Below are 17,246 nucleotides of genomic sequence, written 5' to 3' on the forward strand. Positions count from 1 at the left end.
GTCCATATGTTAATATCCTGCTCTAATATCACTACTGATATATGTTTAAGAACTTTGACCCTGCACTCTAACCATACATATTAGTTGGACTTCAGTGTTAGGCTTCTCAGTGATTTAAAGCAAAATATCATACCTACGAGGCTGATAAGGTAGATTGGCTGAGAATTCAGACAACACTCAGTTGGCCTGAAGCATGTTACAAAGGAATTCCTGATCCAATTAATGGACTTCTAAAGTCCTTTATCTCTGAGATTTGATGGTTACATAAAGCTGTCCTGGATATACAACATTTCCATACTAATTGACCTTGCTGTGCTTTATTTTTAGGAAACACGAAGGAAGGAGGGCATTGTGAAGCTGAAACCTCATGAGGAGCCTCTCCGTTCTGAGATCCTTAGTGGAAAATTCACCATCTTAGTGAGTCTTTATGAACCTGTCTTGTAGTGTGTCATTACTTCCTTTTGTAGCTGTTGTCCTCTTTGGATTTTGTACCTAGATAACCTTATCCTGAATCTAGAGAATCTCAACATTTGGGAGCAAACATGAAGCAGCTATGTGGTTTGCACAAGATTATTCTAGTAACAAGTGAAATGATGGAGAATCAGTTGTACAATAGATTAAGCAAAGTTTCTTCTTTGGTCCATTAAGGTTAGTGAAGGTCTTTGGATGGGTATCCAGTATTTCAGAGGCCCATCCTTATTGGAATCAAGCTGCCTCCCCCTAGAGAGCACACCCTTTCAGATAAGTATACAATCGTACTTTTAAGGCAGAGCATGGAAACCATGGTTGTATTCTGTGGTTTTCCCCTGCTGCGTGTTTCTTTTGCCATTCTATCTGGGAAATTAGCGAGGCAGCCAGTGTAGACCATCCTTTAATCTCTCTGCAGTTGATGAGTTAAGGGAACGTAGTTTTTTTTGCTACCAAACAAGTAATGATCCAAGGGGTGCTGAGCATCAGGTGTGGGATGAAATAAACTTTCTTCACTTCCTGGAGCAACTAATGCAAGTCAGAGAAGTATTGCTAGCATCTGTTCTCTTCATATGAAACTTTTGTCTAGGAGAAGCCTTAGTGATTGTTGTGATACTGTATTTGGTTTCAAAATATTTCTCGGGGTTTTTTTGTTTGTTGTTTGTTTTTTCTCTAGAATGTTCGGGACCCAACAGGAGCTTCCATTGCCCTCTTCACTGCCAGATTGCATCATCCCCACAAGTCAGTCCAACATGTGGTACTTCAGGCTCTGTTTTACTTGCTAGACAGAGCTGTAGATAGGTGAGCATGAAGATTATCTTTTATTTGGTCTGTATCCAGATGGAGAAATGACAGTCCTTGACTAACTTGATTTACTTAGCAGTACCTTCACCATGTTCCTAGGATATGCCTTGGGAAGTGCTATGAATAGAAAACATTCCATGTCCTTAAGGGCTTGGCTTGTTTCCAGTCACTATCAAGATGGTGGGTATTCTGTATGTTTATATGCTTGGCTCTATTTCAGGATAACAGAAACTGAGAAAGCCAATTGACTAGTTATCCTCAGCATATTGAGAATTACCTATTGAGAGTGAAGGGGAAGTGACTTGTGCTGGTTCTTTCTGCCCATTTGCCCCTGAATATTGATTTTCAAAACAGTCTAGGGTCTCAGTTTCTTTGTAAAATAGGAAAAATGTCATTAGCTTAGAGGATTTTGAGAATCATTATTCAGGAGAGAAGAGTCCAAAAGTATAAAGTTAAGCAAAATCATCTTTTTAAACAGATGCATGAGGGGCGCCTGGGTGGCTCAGTCGGTAAAGTGGCCGAATTCGGCTCAGGTCATGATCTCGCGGTCCATGAGTTCGAGCCCCTCGTCGGGCTCTGTGCTGACAGCTCAGAGCCTGGAGCCTGTTTCAGATTCTGTGTCTCCCTCTCTCTGACCCTCCCCTGTTCATGCTCTGTTTCTCTCTGTCTCAAAAATAAACGTTAAAAAAATAAATAAAATAAAATAATTTCTTAAAAAAAAAAAAAAAAACAAAACAGATGCATGAGCAAAAAGAATCAGCTCAGGTCATTTCTCCTTTCTTCTTCAAGGTAAATGGTATTACGACTATTTTACAGACAATGAAACTGAAGCCCCAAGAAGTTATGTGACTCTTTTAGTCATCACATTCCAGTCCAGCTAGGCCTAACATCTTGGTTTCTTTGCTCTTGACTGGAGTTATTTGTACCCTACTATGTTGTCCTTTTGCCATACTTCCTTTTTTGCAGTTTGTTATTGCACTGGATGTCATTGGCTAGCTCTCTGCCGTTAAAAGAGATATATCGAGGGCTGAAACCTGAGATAGTGAAAGACAGCTGTGTACGACTTCAGTCATACGGTGGACTCAGAGAGGGTGCAGATAGCCAAGTGATTATTTGAAGTGGGGCTGTCCAATTCACTCGTTGCTGCCTTCCTAATGTTACTTTCATAGTATTTAGCTTCTGCTTTTGATGCTCAGTGGGAGATATATCCAAACCACACACAGCATTAGTTTGAAAAAGAGAAGTTACTAAGGTAAGGAGAGAGGACCAGTAGTCTTAGAGGCCCTGTACTGCCCAATCAGAAGTGTGGAATTTCTCAGTTCATCTTTCCTGTGATTGGTCTTCAGGTGTAATTTCCAGAATATATAGGTTCCTTTGAAATCCTTTAGCTCAGGAGAATGAATGAAAGGTGCCTTTACCAGAAAATTCACTGGCCTTCCTTCTTGGGCAGCTTAGAGTCAGAGCTCTCCTATAGGCATGGCAGTGGCCAAAGCTTGCTCTATCCAATGTGAGTATTGATTGGATCCCTCAGGAGAACCACAAGGGTGTAAACATACTTAAAACTGTTCTCATGAGGGGCCCCCAGGTAGCTCAGTCAGTTGAGTGTCCGACTTCAGCTCACGTCATGATCTCATGGTTCCTGGGTTTGAGGCCCGCATCAGGCTCTATGCTGACAGCTCAGAACCTGGAGCCTGCTTCGGATTCTGTCTCCCTCTCTCTCTGCCCCTCCCCTGCTCACACTCTGTCTCTCTGTCAAAAATAAACAAACACTAAAAAAAAAAAATTTTTAAAAAGAACTTTATTGAAAAAAAAAAAAACTGTTTTCATGATGTTCACCCTTTTCTTAAAAACCCTAGTGACTCTTCATTATTCAGAAGGTGCAGATAAGATAAATAAATGTGAACCCTTTTCTCCAAGCAAAATATTCTCACTAGTGAGTAGAAATTCTTGTTTTCCTATGTTAACTTTCACCAGGATGCAAGAGGAGGAAACCCCTCCTCTTCACTAAATCTTGCCGTTTCTTTAAGGCTCAACTTCTATGACTGATTCCCTTACCACACTAACCTGTCATAAATAAAATTCTTTTTACCCTGACTTTAACAGCAATTATTAATACCAATTATTTTGTATTGCATTTTTTTTTTTAATTTTTTTTTTTTCAACGTTTATTTATTTTTGGGACAGAGAGAGACGGAGCATGAACGGGGGAGGGGCAGAGAGAGAGGGAGACACAGAATCGGAAACAGGCTCCAGGCTCTGAGCCATCAGCCCAGAGCCTGATGCGGGGCTCGAACTCACGGACCGCGAGATCGTGACCTGGTTGAAGTTGGACGCTTAACCGACTGCACCACCCAGGCGCCCCTTGTATTGCATTTTACATAGCCTTATGATGTCATTTATCTTATACTGTTGTTTTCTATGTTTACCACTAGATTGTAAGTTCCATGAGGGCAGGGAATCTTCTTTTTCACATTACATAATAGAAAATCCTCAGATCTCTGAGTGGAGTGTAAATGGTATCATAAGCTTCCAGATACCCATCATCTATCTTCAGAATGATCTATAACCAATCTTATTTCATTGATAGCCTCTCACCCACCCTGTACCCTCAGTTATTTTGAAACAAATGTCAGGGACTATGTTTTAAACATCTTGGTGTTCGCGGGTAGCATCCAGATCAGGAATTTTTATTTAGTAGAATAAAAACAATCGTTCTTAGTACGGAATTAGCTATTATTGTAAACCTCATATTCTGTACCCAGAAAAACAAAAGTCCTACCATATTTGTATTTATTTCATGTGCCTTTACAGGATTGGCAGTTTTTGGGAATATAGACCCTGCATCATTCTGCACTGTACCTTCTTTTTATTAAATTCTGTTTCCCCCGGCACTGACTTCTCTTTGTTTCAGTCTTCTGCCGCAGGCTGGCACTGGAAGGGGAAAACCTATAGTTCTTTGAATTTGGCCCTTGATGAGCTAGTGGAAAAATGGGAAGTGTCTACACCTGGATAATCTATTTAGTAATTGTGTCAGTTATGTAACAGCATCTTTGATCTTGGTGAATTATAGTCTCTTGTCGTGGGGGTAAAAAAAAGAGTTAAGATTTGGTGCTGTGACCCATTAGGACCATTTGAAACTCAGAAACTGCTGGAAAAACTTGGGTCTGCCTCAGAATTAGAGATACTTGAAATGCTTCGTGGGTGGGTACTTCCACCATGCAAAAAAATCAGGATACAAAATAATACTGGGATCTCTGATTTTAGGATTGTTTTGTGCCGAAAAATCTTCTCAATTTTAAATAGATAGGAAAACTGTTGCTATCATCTGTGAGTATCTCAAACATATAATTTATTTCTAATGACCTTTTGGGTGTGCAGATCAGAAGCAGGTAAGATTTGGCTTGGTTGAAGAGTGCAACTTTGAGAAGTCTTTAGGTAGTGAGGAGATTGAACTGAAGAATACTTTTCATATCTTCACATGTTCTTAACCTCAATCTGGTAATAAGCTCACCACCTCTTACTTTTCAAGATGCTTTCCCAAGACCAAGTGTGGGTTTGTTCTCTTCTGCCAAGTCCTAAGAGATTCCCCATCACTGGGCTTAGAACTTTGTTTTACATTTTCCCACAGGTCTGAGTATTTTCTTAGCAGTGGGCTTCCAGTCCACTGCATTAGAATTCAGTGACCATTTATTATATTCCTATTTGCAAGAACTATGCTAGAGACTACTGGGAGTGATGAGGTGAACAAAACATGTTAATGCCCCCTAGGAGAGAATCAGATGGCTAGACAAAGTTGAAATGCTTTAAGAGCCATAAAATAATCCCACAGGAAGATTTATGGGGCTACAGGGGGTAAAGGATGGCAGTACATTTCGATCACAGTTGTCAGAGAGGTTTTATGGAAGAGGAAGCTTTTGAGTTGAAGATGGAATGTTACAAAATTTGGATAGGCAGATTCAGAAACCTGGGAGGAAACAGTTCAAATTTTGATAACCTAGATGCTCTGGAACATTTTCAGCATAGGAGTTTGGCACTTGATTAACATGCATCAATAAGCATAATTCCAATTCCAGCATGTGGGGGTTTTCTGCCACACCTCCAAGCAGTTCTCAGATACCAGCTTAGTGTTTTACAATCAACTCAGTTCTGACACTGTCTACCTGTTAGATCAGATTCCAGAGGTTAAAGGTTTTCAATCCTACAAGATTTATCTCCCCTACTCCCCACCCCCACCCCCATTCACAGATGGGAGTGGCAAGTTCAGGTTGTCACCTGTGCTTCTTATCAACATGCTATATAGATTGAAGGTTTCAGTGAATTTACTAGAGTGGCTCACAGAACTCAGAGAAACATTTTACTTACTAGGTTACCAATTTATTATAAAAGGATATAGTCCAGAACAGCTAGACGGAAGGGACGCATAGGGAAAGCTTTAGTGAAAGGGGTGCAGGGCTTCCATGCCCTCTTTGAGAGGGCCACTCTTTCAGCACCTCCATCAGGAAGCTCTCCAAACCCTATCCTTTTGGGTTTTCATGGAGGCTTTATCACGTGGCATGACTGATTAAATCATCCATTGGCTATTTGAGATTGAACTCAATCTCCAGTCCCTTTCCCTGAGGGGAAAGGGGGGAAGGGGGAGGTATGGGATGAAAGTACCAACCCTCTAATCACTTAGTCAGTTCCCCTGGCAACCACCCTCATCCTTAAGTGATGGCTTGGGGCATTCCAGAAGTTCTCTTATTAACATCACAAAAGACACCTTTAACTCCCGCTTCATTTAGGAATTCCGAGAGTTTTAGGAGCTCTGTGCCAGCAACCACGCTGAAGACCAAATATGTATTTTTTATTATAAATTGCAATATCACGAGAAGCATAGCAAGAACCAAAGATAAATCATCTTTTTGTAAAACCAGTGTTCCGGGAGGTAGTTATTTTGGTCCCGCATCTGTCCCATACTCTGATTTTGCCCTAGGCTCTCGACCCGCCTCATCCATCTTATTACTTACAAATGTTTTTGTTCAATGGTTGGTTTACAGTTTTGAAACTCAGAGGAATGGACTGGTATTCATCTATGACATGTGTGGTTCTAATTATACCAACTTTGAGCTGGATCTTGGCAAGAAAGTCCTAAACCTGCTAAAGGTAAGGCTGTGAAAGGGCCCCCTCAACTCTCCTTCAATGGTTAGGATACTTCTTTCCATAATCTTTGGGAGACTGAGGAATGATGTAAACTGCAGACATTATGTTCAGTGTAAAGGTCACCTGTAAATGATGACTAATATTTGCTTCCTCAGAATACTAAATGGTCTTAAAAGTGAAGTGGGAGGAATTAAAATAAGAAATGCACAGGAACATTCTGAGTCATGAAGGTGGGTTGTCCCTCTCCTGGAGTTGTGTAGAATAAGAATTCATGAAGGCCTAGGTATGCTCAGTGTCTGAAAAGTGTCACCTCGCTAGTGACTTTCAGACCTTTTTGTCTCAGTCAAGTCAGATATATGTTTTACATGTTGACTTCATATACAAAAGTGTATGTACACTGACCTATACACATATGTGTGGAGTTATATATATAGATAAGTCCTTACTTTCTTATCCCAAACTTAAAAAAAAATTTTTTTTAAGTGTTCATTTATATTTGAGAGACAGAATGCAAGCGGGGGAGGGGCAGAGAGAGAGGGAGACACAGAGTCAGAAGCAGACTCCAGGCTCTGAGCTGTCAGCACAGAGCCCAATGTGGGGCTCAAACTCCTCAGCGGTGAGATCATGACCTGAGCTGAAGTCGGATGTTTAACTGACTGAGCCACCCAGGTGCCCTCTTATCTCAAACTCTTAAGTCCAGAAGCATTTTGTAACATTTTGAAGTCTATTTGCTATTTTTTTTTTAGTGTTTTGAACTTTATTTTTTTTTTTTTTTAATTTTTTTTTTTCAACGTTTATTTATTTTTGGGACAGAGAGAGACAGAGCATGAACGGGGGAGGGGCAGAGAGAGAGGGAGACACAGAATCGGAAACAGGCTCCAGGCTCTGAGCCGTCAGCCCAGAGCCTGACGCGGGGCTCGAACTCCCGGACCGCGAGATCGTGACCTGGCTGAAGTCGGACGCTCAACCGACTGCGCCACCCAGGCGCCCCTAGTGTTTTGAACTTTAAAAGATAATATGATATATATGCCACTTTATAATCAAACATTAATATTTTTGCAATGAAGGGGCACCTGGGTGGCGCAGTCAGTTGGGCTTCCAACTTCGGCTCAGGTCATGATCTCTTAGCTCGTGAGTTCAAGACCCACATTGGGCTCTGTGCTGACAGCTCAGAGCCTGGAGCCTGCTTGGATTCTGTGTCTCCTCTCTCTGCCCCTCCCTGCTTGTGCTCTGTCTCTTCTCTCTCTCTCTCAAAAATTAATAAACATTAAAAATATATATATATTTTTGCAATGAAATGTGTTATTCATAATGAATGAGTGGAGACAAATAAAGGCTATAAACAGCCTATGGCGTTTCAGGTGAGATTTTGCTGCTCCATGAATTCTTGGACCAAACTTACAAAAGAAAGCTTTAGACTTTCAGAGCTGTTTAGATGCAAAATCCTAGGATTAGGGTGTGTGGATCTGTGTGTATATATTTGTAAAACAAAACAAAAAAGTTTCACAAAACAAGCTTTACCCTTAGTATGTACAGTCACTTTATTATTCTATTTCTTATTGATTTACTTATTTCTTTTTAAAGTTTATTTATTCTGAAAGAGAGAGAGAGCACCCAGCAGGGGAGGGGCAGAGAGACAGAGAGGGAGATAGGATCCAGAGCAGGCTCTGTGCTGACAGCAGAGAGCCTGATGTGGGGCCTGAACTCACAAACCGTGAAATCATGACCTGAACTGAAGTCGGAAGCTCAACTGACTGTGCCACCCAGGCACCCCTCTATTTCATATTTTAAAATGTTAGTCATGAGCCACTAAATTAATTTAAGGACCCACTGAGTGAGAACCTACAGTGTGAAAAACACTGATCTAAGAGTCTCGGCAGTCTTTGTTCTAGGACCTCCCTTGGGAGTACTGCAAACTGGATTTTTAGAAGTGCTTATTTACTATTATAGCTTTATAACAGCGAGTACATAAAGAAGATGTTATGCTGCATGTTGTTTTCTGGCACTTGGCGTTTGTCACTCATCATCATATTACTAAAATCCCTATTATGGGGGCGCCTGGGTGGCGCAGTCGGTTAAGCGTCCGACTTCAGCCAGGTCACGATCTCGCGGTCCGGGAGTTCGAGCCCCGCGTCAGGCTCTGGGCTGATGGCTCAGAGCCTGGAGCCTGTTTGCGATTCTGTGTCTCCCTCTCTCTCTGCCCCTCCCCCGTTCATGCTCTGTCTCTCTCTGTCCCAAAAATAAATAAAAAAAAAGTTGAAAAAAAAATTAAAAAAAAAAATAAAATAAAATCCCTATTATGCCGTGTAGCTGTGATTCAGTTCTTTGTATTGATGAGAATGATACATGATTTTTTTCTTTATAAATATGGAGTTCTATATTCAGTGGTTATAACTTGGCATTTTTAAAAATTTTTTTAATGTTTTTATTTATTTTTGAGACAGAGAGAGACAATAGAGCCTGAGAGAGGAGGGGCAGAGAGAGAGGGAGACACAGAATCCAAAGCAGGCTCCAGGCTCTGAGCTGTCAGCACAGAGCCTGATGCGGGGCTTGAACTCAGGGAGCGTGAGATCATGACCTGAGCCGAAGTTGGACGCTTAACCGACTGAGCCACCCAGGCACCCCTAACTTGCCATTTTTTTAGTTAACAATCGTGTCTTCATCATCTTTTCATGTCATGGGTTGCTCTGTGTCAGTACATGCAGCTGTTCCTCATTTTTCCCCCACCTGGCTTTTTTTTTTTTTTTTTTTTTTTTTTTACACCTAACGTGGAGCTTGAACTTACAACCTTGAGGATCAAGGGTTTCATGCTCTACAGACTGAGCCAGCCAGGTGCCCCTTCCCTCAGGGTTTTTTTGTTTTTTTTTTTTCCTTATTAAAAAAATTTTTTTTTAATTTATTTTTGAGAGAGAGATAGAGATAGAGCCTAAACAGGGTAGGGGCAGGGAGGGAGGGAGACACAGAATCCGAAGCAGGCTCCAGGGTCTGAGCTGTCAGCACAGAGCCTGACGCTGGGCTTGAACTCACAAACAGTGAGATCATGACCTGAGCCGAAGTTGGACCCCAACCAAATAACCCACCCAAGGCTCCTCTTCCTCATTTTTTTAAATGGCGGAAGAGTATTCTTTTTATGGATATATCAAGCAGAAAAAATGACATGCTGTTTTTTTGGTGTTACAAAGGCTTCAGTGAACATTGTTTTACATAGATTTTTGTATATTTGACCAATCATTTGCTCATGATAAATTGCTATAAGCAAATTCTCATTGCTGTAAGCAAATGAGTTCACACATTTAAATTTTCTTTAAGCTTATTTTGAGAGAGAGAGAGAAGAGAGAGAGAGAGGGAGAAAGTGGGGGAGGAGTGGAGGCAGAGAGAGAATCCCAAGCAGGTTTCACACCATTAGTGCAGAACCCAAAATGGGGGTTGAATTCACAAACCATGAGATCATGACCTGATCCCAGATCAAGAGTTTGAGGCTTAATCGACTGAGCCACCCAGGCGCGCCACACATTTAAATTTTGATAAATATTGCCAAATAACCTTCTAAAAACATAGTTCAAATTTATATTCCTATCAACAGGCTTTTTTACCAGTCTTATCAACATTAACTTATTATTTGGATTTTAATCATATTCACGTTTTTATGTGGTGTTTTTCTTAATGATGAGCGTTAGCATATTTTCACGTTCATTGCCAAGGGGTATTTAAAATTTTTTTATTCTCATATATTTTACCCAGTTTTTTATAAAAGTATTTATCTCTTACTAATTTGTAAGACTTGTTATTAAGAATGTTACTAAGTATGTGTTAGCAGCATTTTTTGTAGTTTATAATTTATTCATTTTTATGGTGTCTTTTGTCACCTATATTTTATTTTTCATTGTAATTTTTTTTACTATATTATATATACTTTATTTAATAATATACATCATGGGGGGCCTGGGTGGCACAGTCAGTTAAGCGTCCAACTCTTGATTTCAGCTCAGGTCATGATCTCACCATTCATGGGTTTGGGCCCCACATCAGGCTCTGCACTGACAAAGCAAGCCTACTTAGAATTCTCTTTCTCTCTGTCTCTGTCCCTACCCAACTCACAGGCTCTCTCTGTCTCAGAATAAATAAACTTAAAAAACAAAACAGAACAACAACAAAAATGTATATATGTCATATATGATACATAATATTATAGATAAAATAATTTGCTTTCAAATAGCTGTCTGGACAGCATTTACTAATATATATTTTTTCTACTCATTTGAGATAATACCTTTAAATTACACTATATGGTACTCACTGTCCCATTTCTGGATACTCTATTCCCTTGATCTAGTCATCTAGACTAACATATGCACTGTTTTATTTATTTTAATCTTATAATAATAAAGTTTAATATCTCATAAGACAAGATTCCTGGCACAATCTTTTATTTCTAAAAGTTGTTTTGACTGTTTTTTGCATTTTTATTCTTTTTACATGACTTTTGTATTCTTTATTTAAATTTATTGATATATAACATGCATATTGAAAGCAAACTTTATTTTATAACTAGTTCTTCTTTATTTTCTTGTATTGTGTTTGTATTTTATTTATTTATTTATTTTAAGTAAACTCTACACCCAGCACGGGGCTGGGACATACTACAACCCTGAGATCAAGAGTCACATGCTTGGGGGCGCATGGATGGCTTAGTTGGTGGGGTGTGCAATTCTTGGTCATGGGTTGTGAGTTTGTGTCCCATGTTGGATGTAGAGATTACTTTAAAAAAAATAAAATCTTTCTTTTTTTTTTTTTTTAAGTTTATTTATCTTTGAGAGACAGCATGTGTGTGAGTGGAGGAGGGGCAGAGAGAGGGAGAGAGAGAAAATCCCAAGCAGACTGTATGCTGCCAGCCCAGAGCCTAATGCAGGTCTCGATCTCTTGAATCTCGAGGTTATGACCTGAGCCAAAGTCCAACGTGCAACTGACTGAGCCACCCAGGTGCCCCAGAAATAAAATCTGAAAAAAAAAAACGGGCCGCTGAGGTGGCTCTGTCAACCGACTCTTGATTTGGGCTCAGGTCATGGGTTTGAACCCCACATGAGGTTCCATACTGCTGACAGCGTGGAGCCTGCTTGGGATTCTCTCTTCGTCTCCTTCTCCTCCCCCCTCTCCCCCCCCCCCCCCCCCCGTTGCTTGTGCACAGGCGCTGTCTCTTTCAGAATAAATAAATAAACTTAAAAAAAAAAAAAAAGTCGCATGCTTTACTGACTGAGCCAGCCAGGCACTCCTAGCCCTTTATTATAAAAGCAATTAAAAAGCAATTCAGGGAAAAGTCTCTGACACCCTTCATCATACACCCAGTGCCATTTCCCAGAGGGTAGCCACTTTTTCCAAATTTTAAATCTGATGAGAAATTTTTTTAAAAAATCATCACCTTTTGGTTAGATGAATTTTAGAGTCATTCAGTCACATTTGAGGGAAATGAAACATTCTCAGATTTTATTTGGATATAATGAAGTAACAAATTACTTCAGGGGGAATTGACATCTTTATAATATTATTATCTCCCATCCAAGAATGCTCTACTTTTTTTTAAGTCTTTTGTTATGTCTTTCAATAACGTTTTAAAATTATTTTATTTATCTTACATGTGTCTTACGTAGTTTATTCCTAGGCTAAAAGATACATATACATACATATAAAAACATACAGCACACACCAAGGATAAATCATCTTGTTTGTAAGACCAATGACTTTCAGGGAGAAAAAGATAGGGAGAGAGGTAGTGTGTGTGTGTGTGTGTGTGTGTGTGTGCATAAGTGTTACTATAAATCACATGTTTTTACTGTTATACTTTTATGCTGATTATTATTTATAGGGTGGCTAATTTTTTTCACATTTACCTTTTATAGTTAAAATACTATCATAATCAGAAAAAATTTTCATTGTAGACAAATTTGGACAACTCAGACTAATATACATTAAGAAGAAATACTGCCTTTGATACTATGCAGAAATAAACACTGTTGACATTTTGGTGTAGGACACTTTCTTCTAGATGTTTTTCAATATGGTCTTAATTATGTTCATACAATTTCAAGATACAGTGAGCTCCAACAACTTTATTTTATGAACACTTGTAATTGCTGAATGATAGTCTATCCTGTATTTACAATAATTTACTTAACTATTTCTATGTTGTTGGATATTTTTTCCCGTTTGTTATAATAAACAGTTTTCTCAGCAAACACTTTTTTATATTCATATCTTGCATATAAAATAGTTTGTGGATTTCTAGGAGTAGGCCTACCGGATCCAAGGATGTAAACATTTTAGGGACACCTGCTTGACTCAGTTGGTAAAGCATGCAACTCTTGATCCCTGGGTCATTAGTTCGAGCCCCACACTGCACATGGAGATTACTTTTCTTTTAAGTTTATTCATTTATTTTGAGGGAGAGAGAGAGCATGAGTGGTGGGGGCAGAGAAAGAGAATCACAAGCAGGCTCCGAATTGTCACTGCAGAGCCTGATGCAGGGCTCAAACCCATAGACTACAACGTCATGACCTGAGGGGAAATCAAGAGTCAGACACCAAACCAGCTGAGCCATCCAGGTGCCCCTAGAGATTACTTTAAAAAAAAAGAGGATATAAACATTTTAAATAAGGTTGTAAAAAATAAAAGTAATGCTAAGTATTATAGAAAATAACAACTCATAATCTCACTTATCAGAGAGAAACTCTATTGAGCTTTTGATATAATTCTTTATAATCTTTTTTCTTTGTGAAATATATGGGTAATTTTTTAAACAAAATTAAGATTGTAGCTGATTCTGTTTAGTTTAATTAGGATTATATTGTGGGCATTTTCCAAAGTTGTAAAAAAATCTTTGAAATCTTCATTTTAAAGGTCATGTAATAATCTTATTATAATACCATTTTTATTAGCCCCTACCCATTTTCAGACATATATATTCTTTCCAGTTTTAAATGCTATTTTTAACTATCAAAAATAAAGGTGCAGTAAACATTTTTGTTCATAAATCTTTGTGTTTCTGGTTATTACCTTAGGATAGAGTTACTTGATCAGAGGATATGCACATTTTTAAGGATATGTAATGCCAGAGGCCTTCTAGAAGATGTAACTATTTACTGTCCCATCAACAGTATATGTGGATGCCATAAAGTCATTAAAATGGAACAGGCCTGAGTGTGTAGTTCTTTGCTCTGAAGAAACAAATATAATGGCTTCTGCTTTTTATTTATAATTTTGTGGAAATATAGGTATTTCTCCAGACTGGTTTTTGATCTGGCAGTTTAAAGGGACCTTGGCTTTTTGGGCCCTGAAATAAGTTGTTGTATCTTTGAGGGAAGAGATGAAAGGTAGTTTCTCAGACTTCAGTGAAGAAGCCCATGGAGCATTTTGTTCTAGATGCTATATATTCTCTATTGGGAATGTTCATGGACCACCCGCACCTGCCCCCCAAATCAGTGGAAGAATAGCCAGAGAGTGACATGTCAAATTGAGAATCAATTTTTTGAAAAAGAATAGGGAGAAAGTTGTAGAAGATATTTAGCTACAATTCCCTTTTTTTGTTTTTTGTTTTTTTATTCCTTGGGAGTAATTTCTTCCAGTAATGCCAATATTACCTGGTATCCCTGCCCGTGAGAAGGCCTGGGATATTAAACCAAAGGAAACCAAGAGTTGTGCATTAGGAATGAATACTTTTTTATTCTTATGCTTTATGCAGATCAGGTGTCTCCTTGCCTTTATATCTCATTTGCCCTTGTGTCCACTAGATTATATTTATTGATTGAATAAATGAATACAAAAATAGATGAAGAGATGGCTTAAAAAATGATTTATAAACACACAGATGTCAGAATAAAAGGTTATGAGAGATGTTTCTTTCATGTTCTGTTTCTTCATGATTTAATTTTTCTTAAAGTTTTAATAGGCAGAACTTAAGGATGCACACATATATGCTGACAAAAGTCAGTATATTTTTGATCCATAAAGCTTATGTTAATAAGAACATAACTTTTTTTCAGAGAGAGAGAGAGAGAGAGAGAGGGTGCAAGTGAATGAGGGGAAGAGAGAGACAGAATCCCATGAGGGGCAGGGAGAGAGAAAGAGAGAGAGAGAGAGAGAGAGAGAGAGAGAAGCGTGCTCAAGCTCACCCGATGTGGGACTAAGATGTGGGACTAACTGTAAGATCATGACCTGAGCCAAAGTCAGGTGCTTAATGACTGAGGCACCCAGGCACCCAGAACATAACATAACTTTTAAAGGTAAACCAGCTTTTAATTTTTTTATTAAGTTTTTAATTTTAATTCTAGTATGGTTAACATATAGTGTTACATTAGTGTCAGGTGTATAATTTGAAAATTTTTAACCACCTCTGTAGTTACTGAAATGAAACGCAAATTAGGCTGTAGACTCCCCCTGCTGGGTAAGGATGGGGACAAGAGCAGAAAACCTATACTTTGTGTTCGAACGGTCACAGGTTCCAGTGTGCTTTAACTAATATCTTTAAATTTTCATATGTGTTCTCCATAGGGAGCATTTCCTGCTCGTTTGAAGAAAGTGCTAATTGTGGGAGCACCAATATGGTTCCGAGTGCCCTATTCCATCATCAGCCTCCTCCTGAAGGACAAAGTCCGGGAGAGGGTAAGGCAAGCTTTATTTTATTTGGAGGTGGATAGATACATTCCCATCTCCACTGTTGAAACCTGCCAATTAATTTTTTACCTTCAGTAAAATTCTCCTGGTTTGTCTCCTAAAGTGCTTTCTGCTTCTCTTAACGTATCCACTTATATTCTCTGCTTTATTCTTTTTTTTTAAATTTTTTTTTAATGTTTATTTATTTTTGAGAGACAGGGAGAGACAGAGCATGAGCAGGGGAGGGGCAGAGAGAGAGGGAGACACAGAATCCGAAGCAGGCTCCAGGCTCTGAGCTGTCAGCACAGAGCCCAACGTGGGGCTCAAACTCACAGACCATGAGTTCACGACCTGAGCCGAAGTCAGATGCTTAACCAACTGAGCCACCCAGGTGCCCCTCTCTGCTTTATTCTTTACTCAGCTCAGTACAGGCTCCCTCTCCCACTGTATTCCAAGTTTCTTGAAGTTAGGAGCTACACATAGTTGTTTGGCACTCTCCCTCCATAGCAACTTGCATAAAGATAGCACTGAAGGAGTGTGTCCCATGGATAACTTAAGGATAGCTCCCCCTTCCAAAATTTAGCCTAGTGCTGTACATGCATATTTAACAATCTCTAATGGAATTGCATTAGTTGAACTGGTGTTTGAATTTGTTCAACTGGAAATACTAATCCGTCCCTTTGACCACCAGGGTGGTAGAGGAGAATCTCTCACTATCTCTCTCTACTTCCATTCCTGGCATTTTCTCTGAAAACAGCTTGTTGTTTCGTAACTTCAAAAGTGTTGTCTAAATTTATCTTTAATTATTATCCCCTGAATGTTCCAGAACTGAAAGATTATGGTTTTATTCATTCATTCATTTCTCACCCCAGAAAGAAAGGGCATTGACATAATAAGAGTTATGTCATAATATAGTGTGAAATATTATTAGAGATTTTTGTAATATAGAATTATGAGGTTATAGGGGCGCCTGGGTGGCTCAATCGGTTAAGCGGCTGACTTCGGCTCAGGTCATGATCTCACGGTCCGTGAGTTTGAGCCCCACATCGGGCTCTGTGCTGACAGCTTGGAGCCTGGAGCCTGTTTCGGATTCTGTGTCTCCCTCTCCCCCATTCATGCTCTGTCTCAAAAATAAATAAACGTTAAAAAAAAATTAAAAAAAAAAGAATTATGAGGTTATATTAGTGATAACAATGCAGACCTTTATAGCTGAGGAGACTTGTGTTGGAGGGGAAAACTGAAGACTTTTGGCTCTGTGGAAGTACTTGGAGACCTAGTGACTGGGAATAGGAGAGATCTTTTCCAAGGTAACTCTTTGAGAGTCCTCTTTAGGCAAGTTCTTGCACTTGTTTATGTAAGTATAAATGTGTGTATAAACTCAAAATACATGAGCACCTTTACAGTCCAGGCTCTGGGCCCTGGGAATTAAAAATTGAGTGAGACTTTCCTTATCTTTGAGGAGTTCATGGTCCTGATAGGGAACACAGAGGCAGAAGTGCAGAAAACTGTGGCTCTGCAGGAAGGAGCCCAGAGGAGAATATTGTCTCTGGCAGTCAGGGAGGGCGTCACAGAAGAGGTGAGCTTTATAAGCTGCTCCTTGAAGAGGCTGAGGAGGAAAAGTGGACATTCCAAGAAGAGGCAATAGTAAGAGAGACAAGCATTCCCATTCAACGCAGATTTCACGGAGAACCAACTAGGCTAATTTGGTCCAGTAAGGCTGTGTCTAAGCAGAGAGCAGACTTCGGATTACTTTTCGCGCAGTTTTCCTGGGCTACCCTGTCTCTGGGTGGCTGGTCTTGTGTTATATTCATAGAAAGCTATCTTTGAGAACATCCACACTGAGCTGTGAGTAAAGTACCAGGCTTAGAGTTGGTTACCTTAGTATGGGGTTGACCAAAAAAATCACTACCTGTGCGTTCTTAGTAGTCAAAAAGGCAAATACCTGCATGAGATGGCACTGGGAAGCCTTGTTAATAGTATAAAGGCTTTGTTCACAGTACCATCCTTTCAAGATTTATAAAAGGACCCCTAATTCCAGGAATGAATTTGATATACATTCCTGGAAGTCAGACATTTGGGAAAAAGACTTCAATCCCAGGCAGATGAAATGCAGTCTACTTCTTTCACAGGTATACCATGTATTTCAAGCAAATCTCATCCCCTTCTTCAAATCTAATATAAACACATTTATT

At 39.4% G+C, this 17,246-nt stretch overlaps 1 protein-coding gene across 4 annotated transcripts in view; it reads left to right on the forward strand.

Moving 5' to 3' along the window:
• PTPN9 (protein tyrosine phosphatase non-receptor type 9) overlaps positions 1–17,246 on the forward strand; it is an 81,080-nt gene that overhangs the window by 38,105 nt on the left and 25,729 nt on the right. For all 4 annotated transcript variants that reach the window (XM_047074764.1, XM_047074761.1, XM_047074763.1 and 1 more), the window contains 4 exons: positions 328–417; positions 1,145–1,269; positions 6,309–6,414; positions 14,953–15,063. In XM_047074764.1, the coding sequence (XP_046930720.1) occupies positions 328–417; positions 1,145–1,269; positions 6,309–6,414; positions 14,953–15,063 (432 nt within the window). The remainder of the gene's footprint in view (positions 1–327; positions 418–1,144; positions 1,270–6,308; positions 6,415–14,952; positions 15,064–17,246) is intronic.

This window comes from Lynx rufus, unplaced genomic scaffold (genome assembly GCF_022079265.1).
Source record: "Lynx rufus isolate CCGP_SWC_20201006 ecotype Redwood Valley unplaced genomic scaffold, mLynRuf1.p SCAF_13, whole genome shotgun sequence".
Lineage (NCBI taxonomy): Eukaryota > Metazoa > Chordata > Mammalia > Carnivora > Felidae > Lynx > Lynx rufus.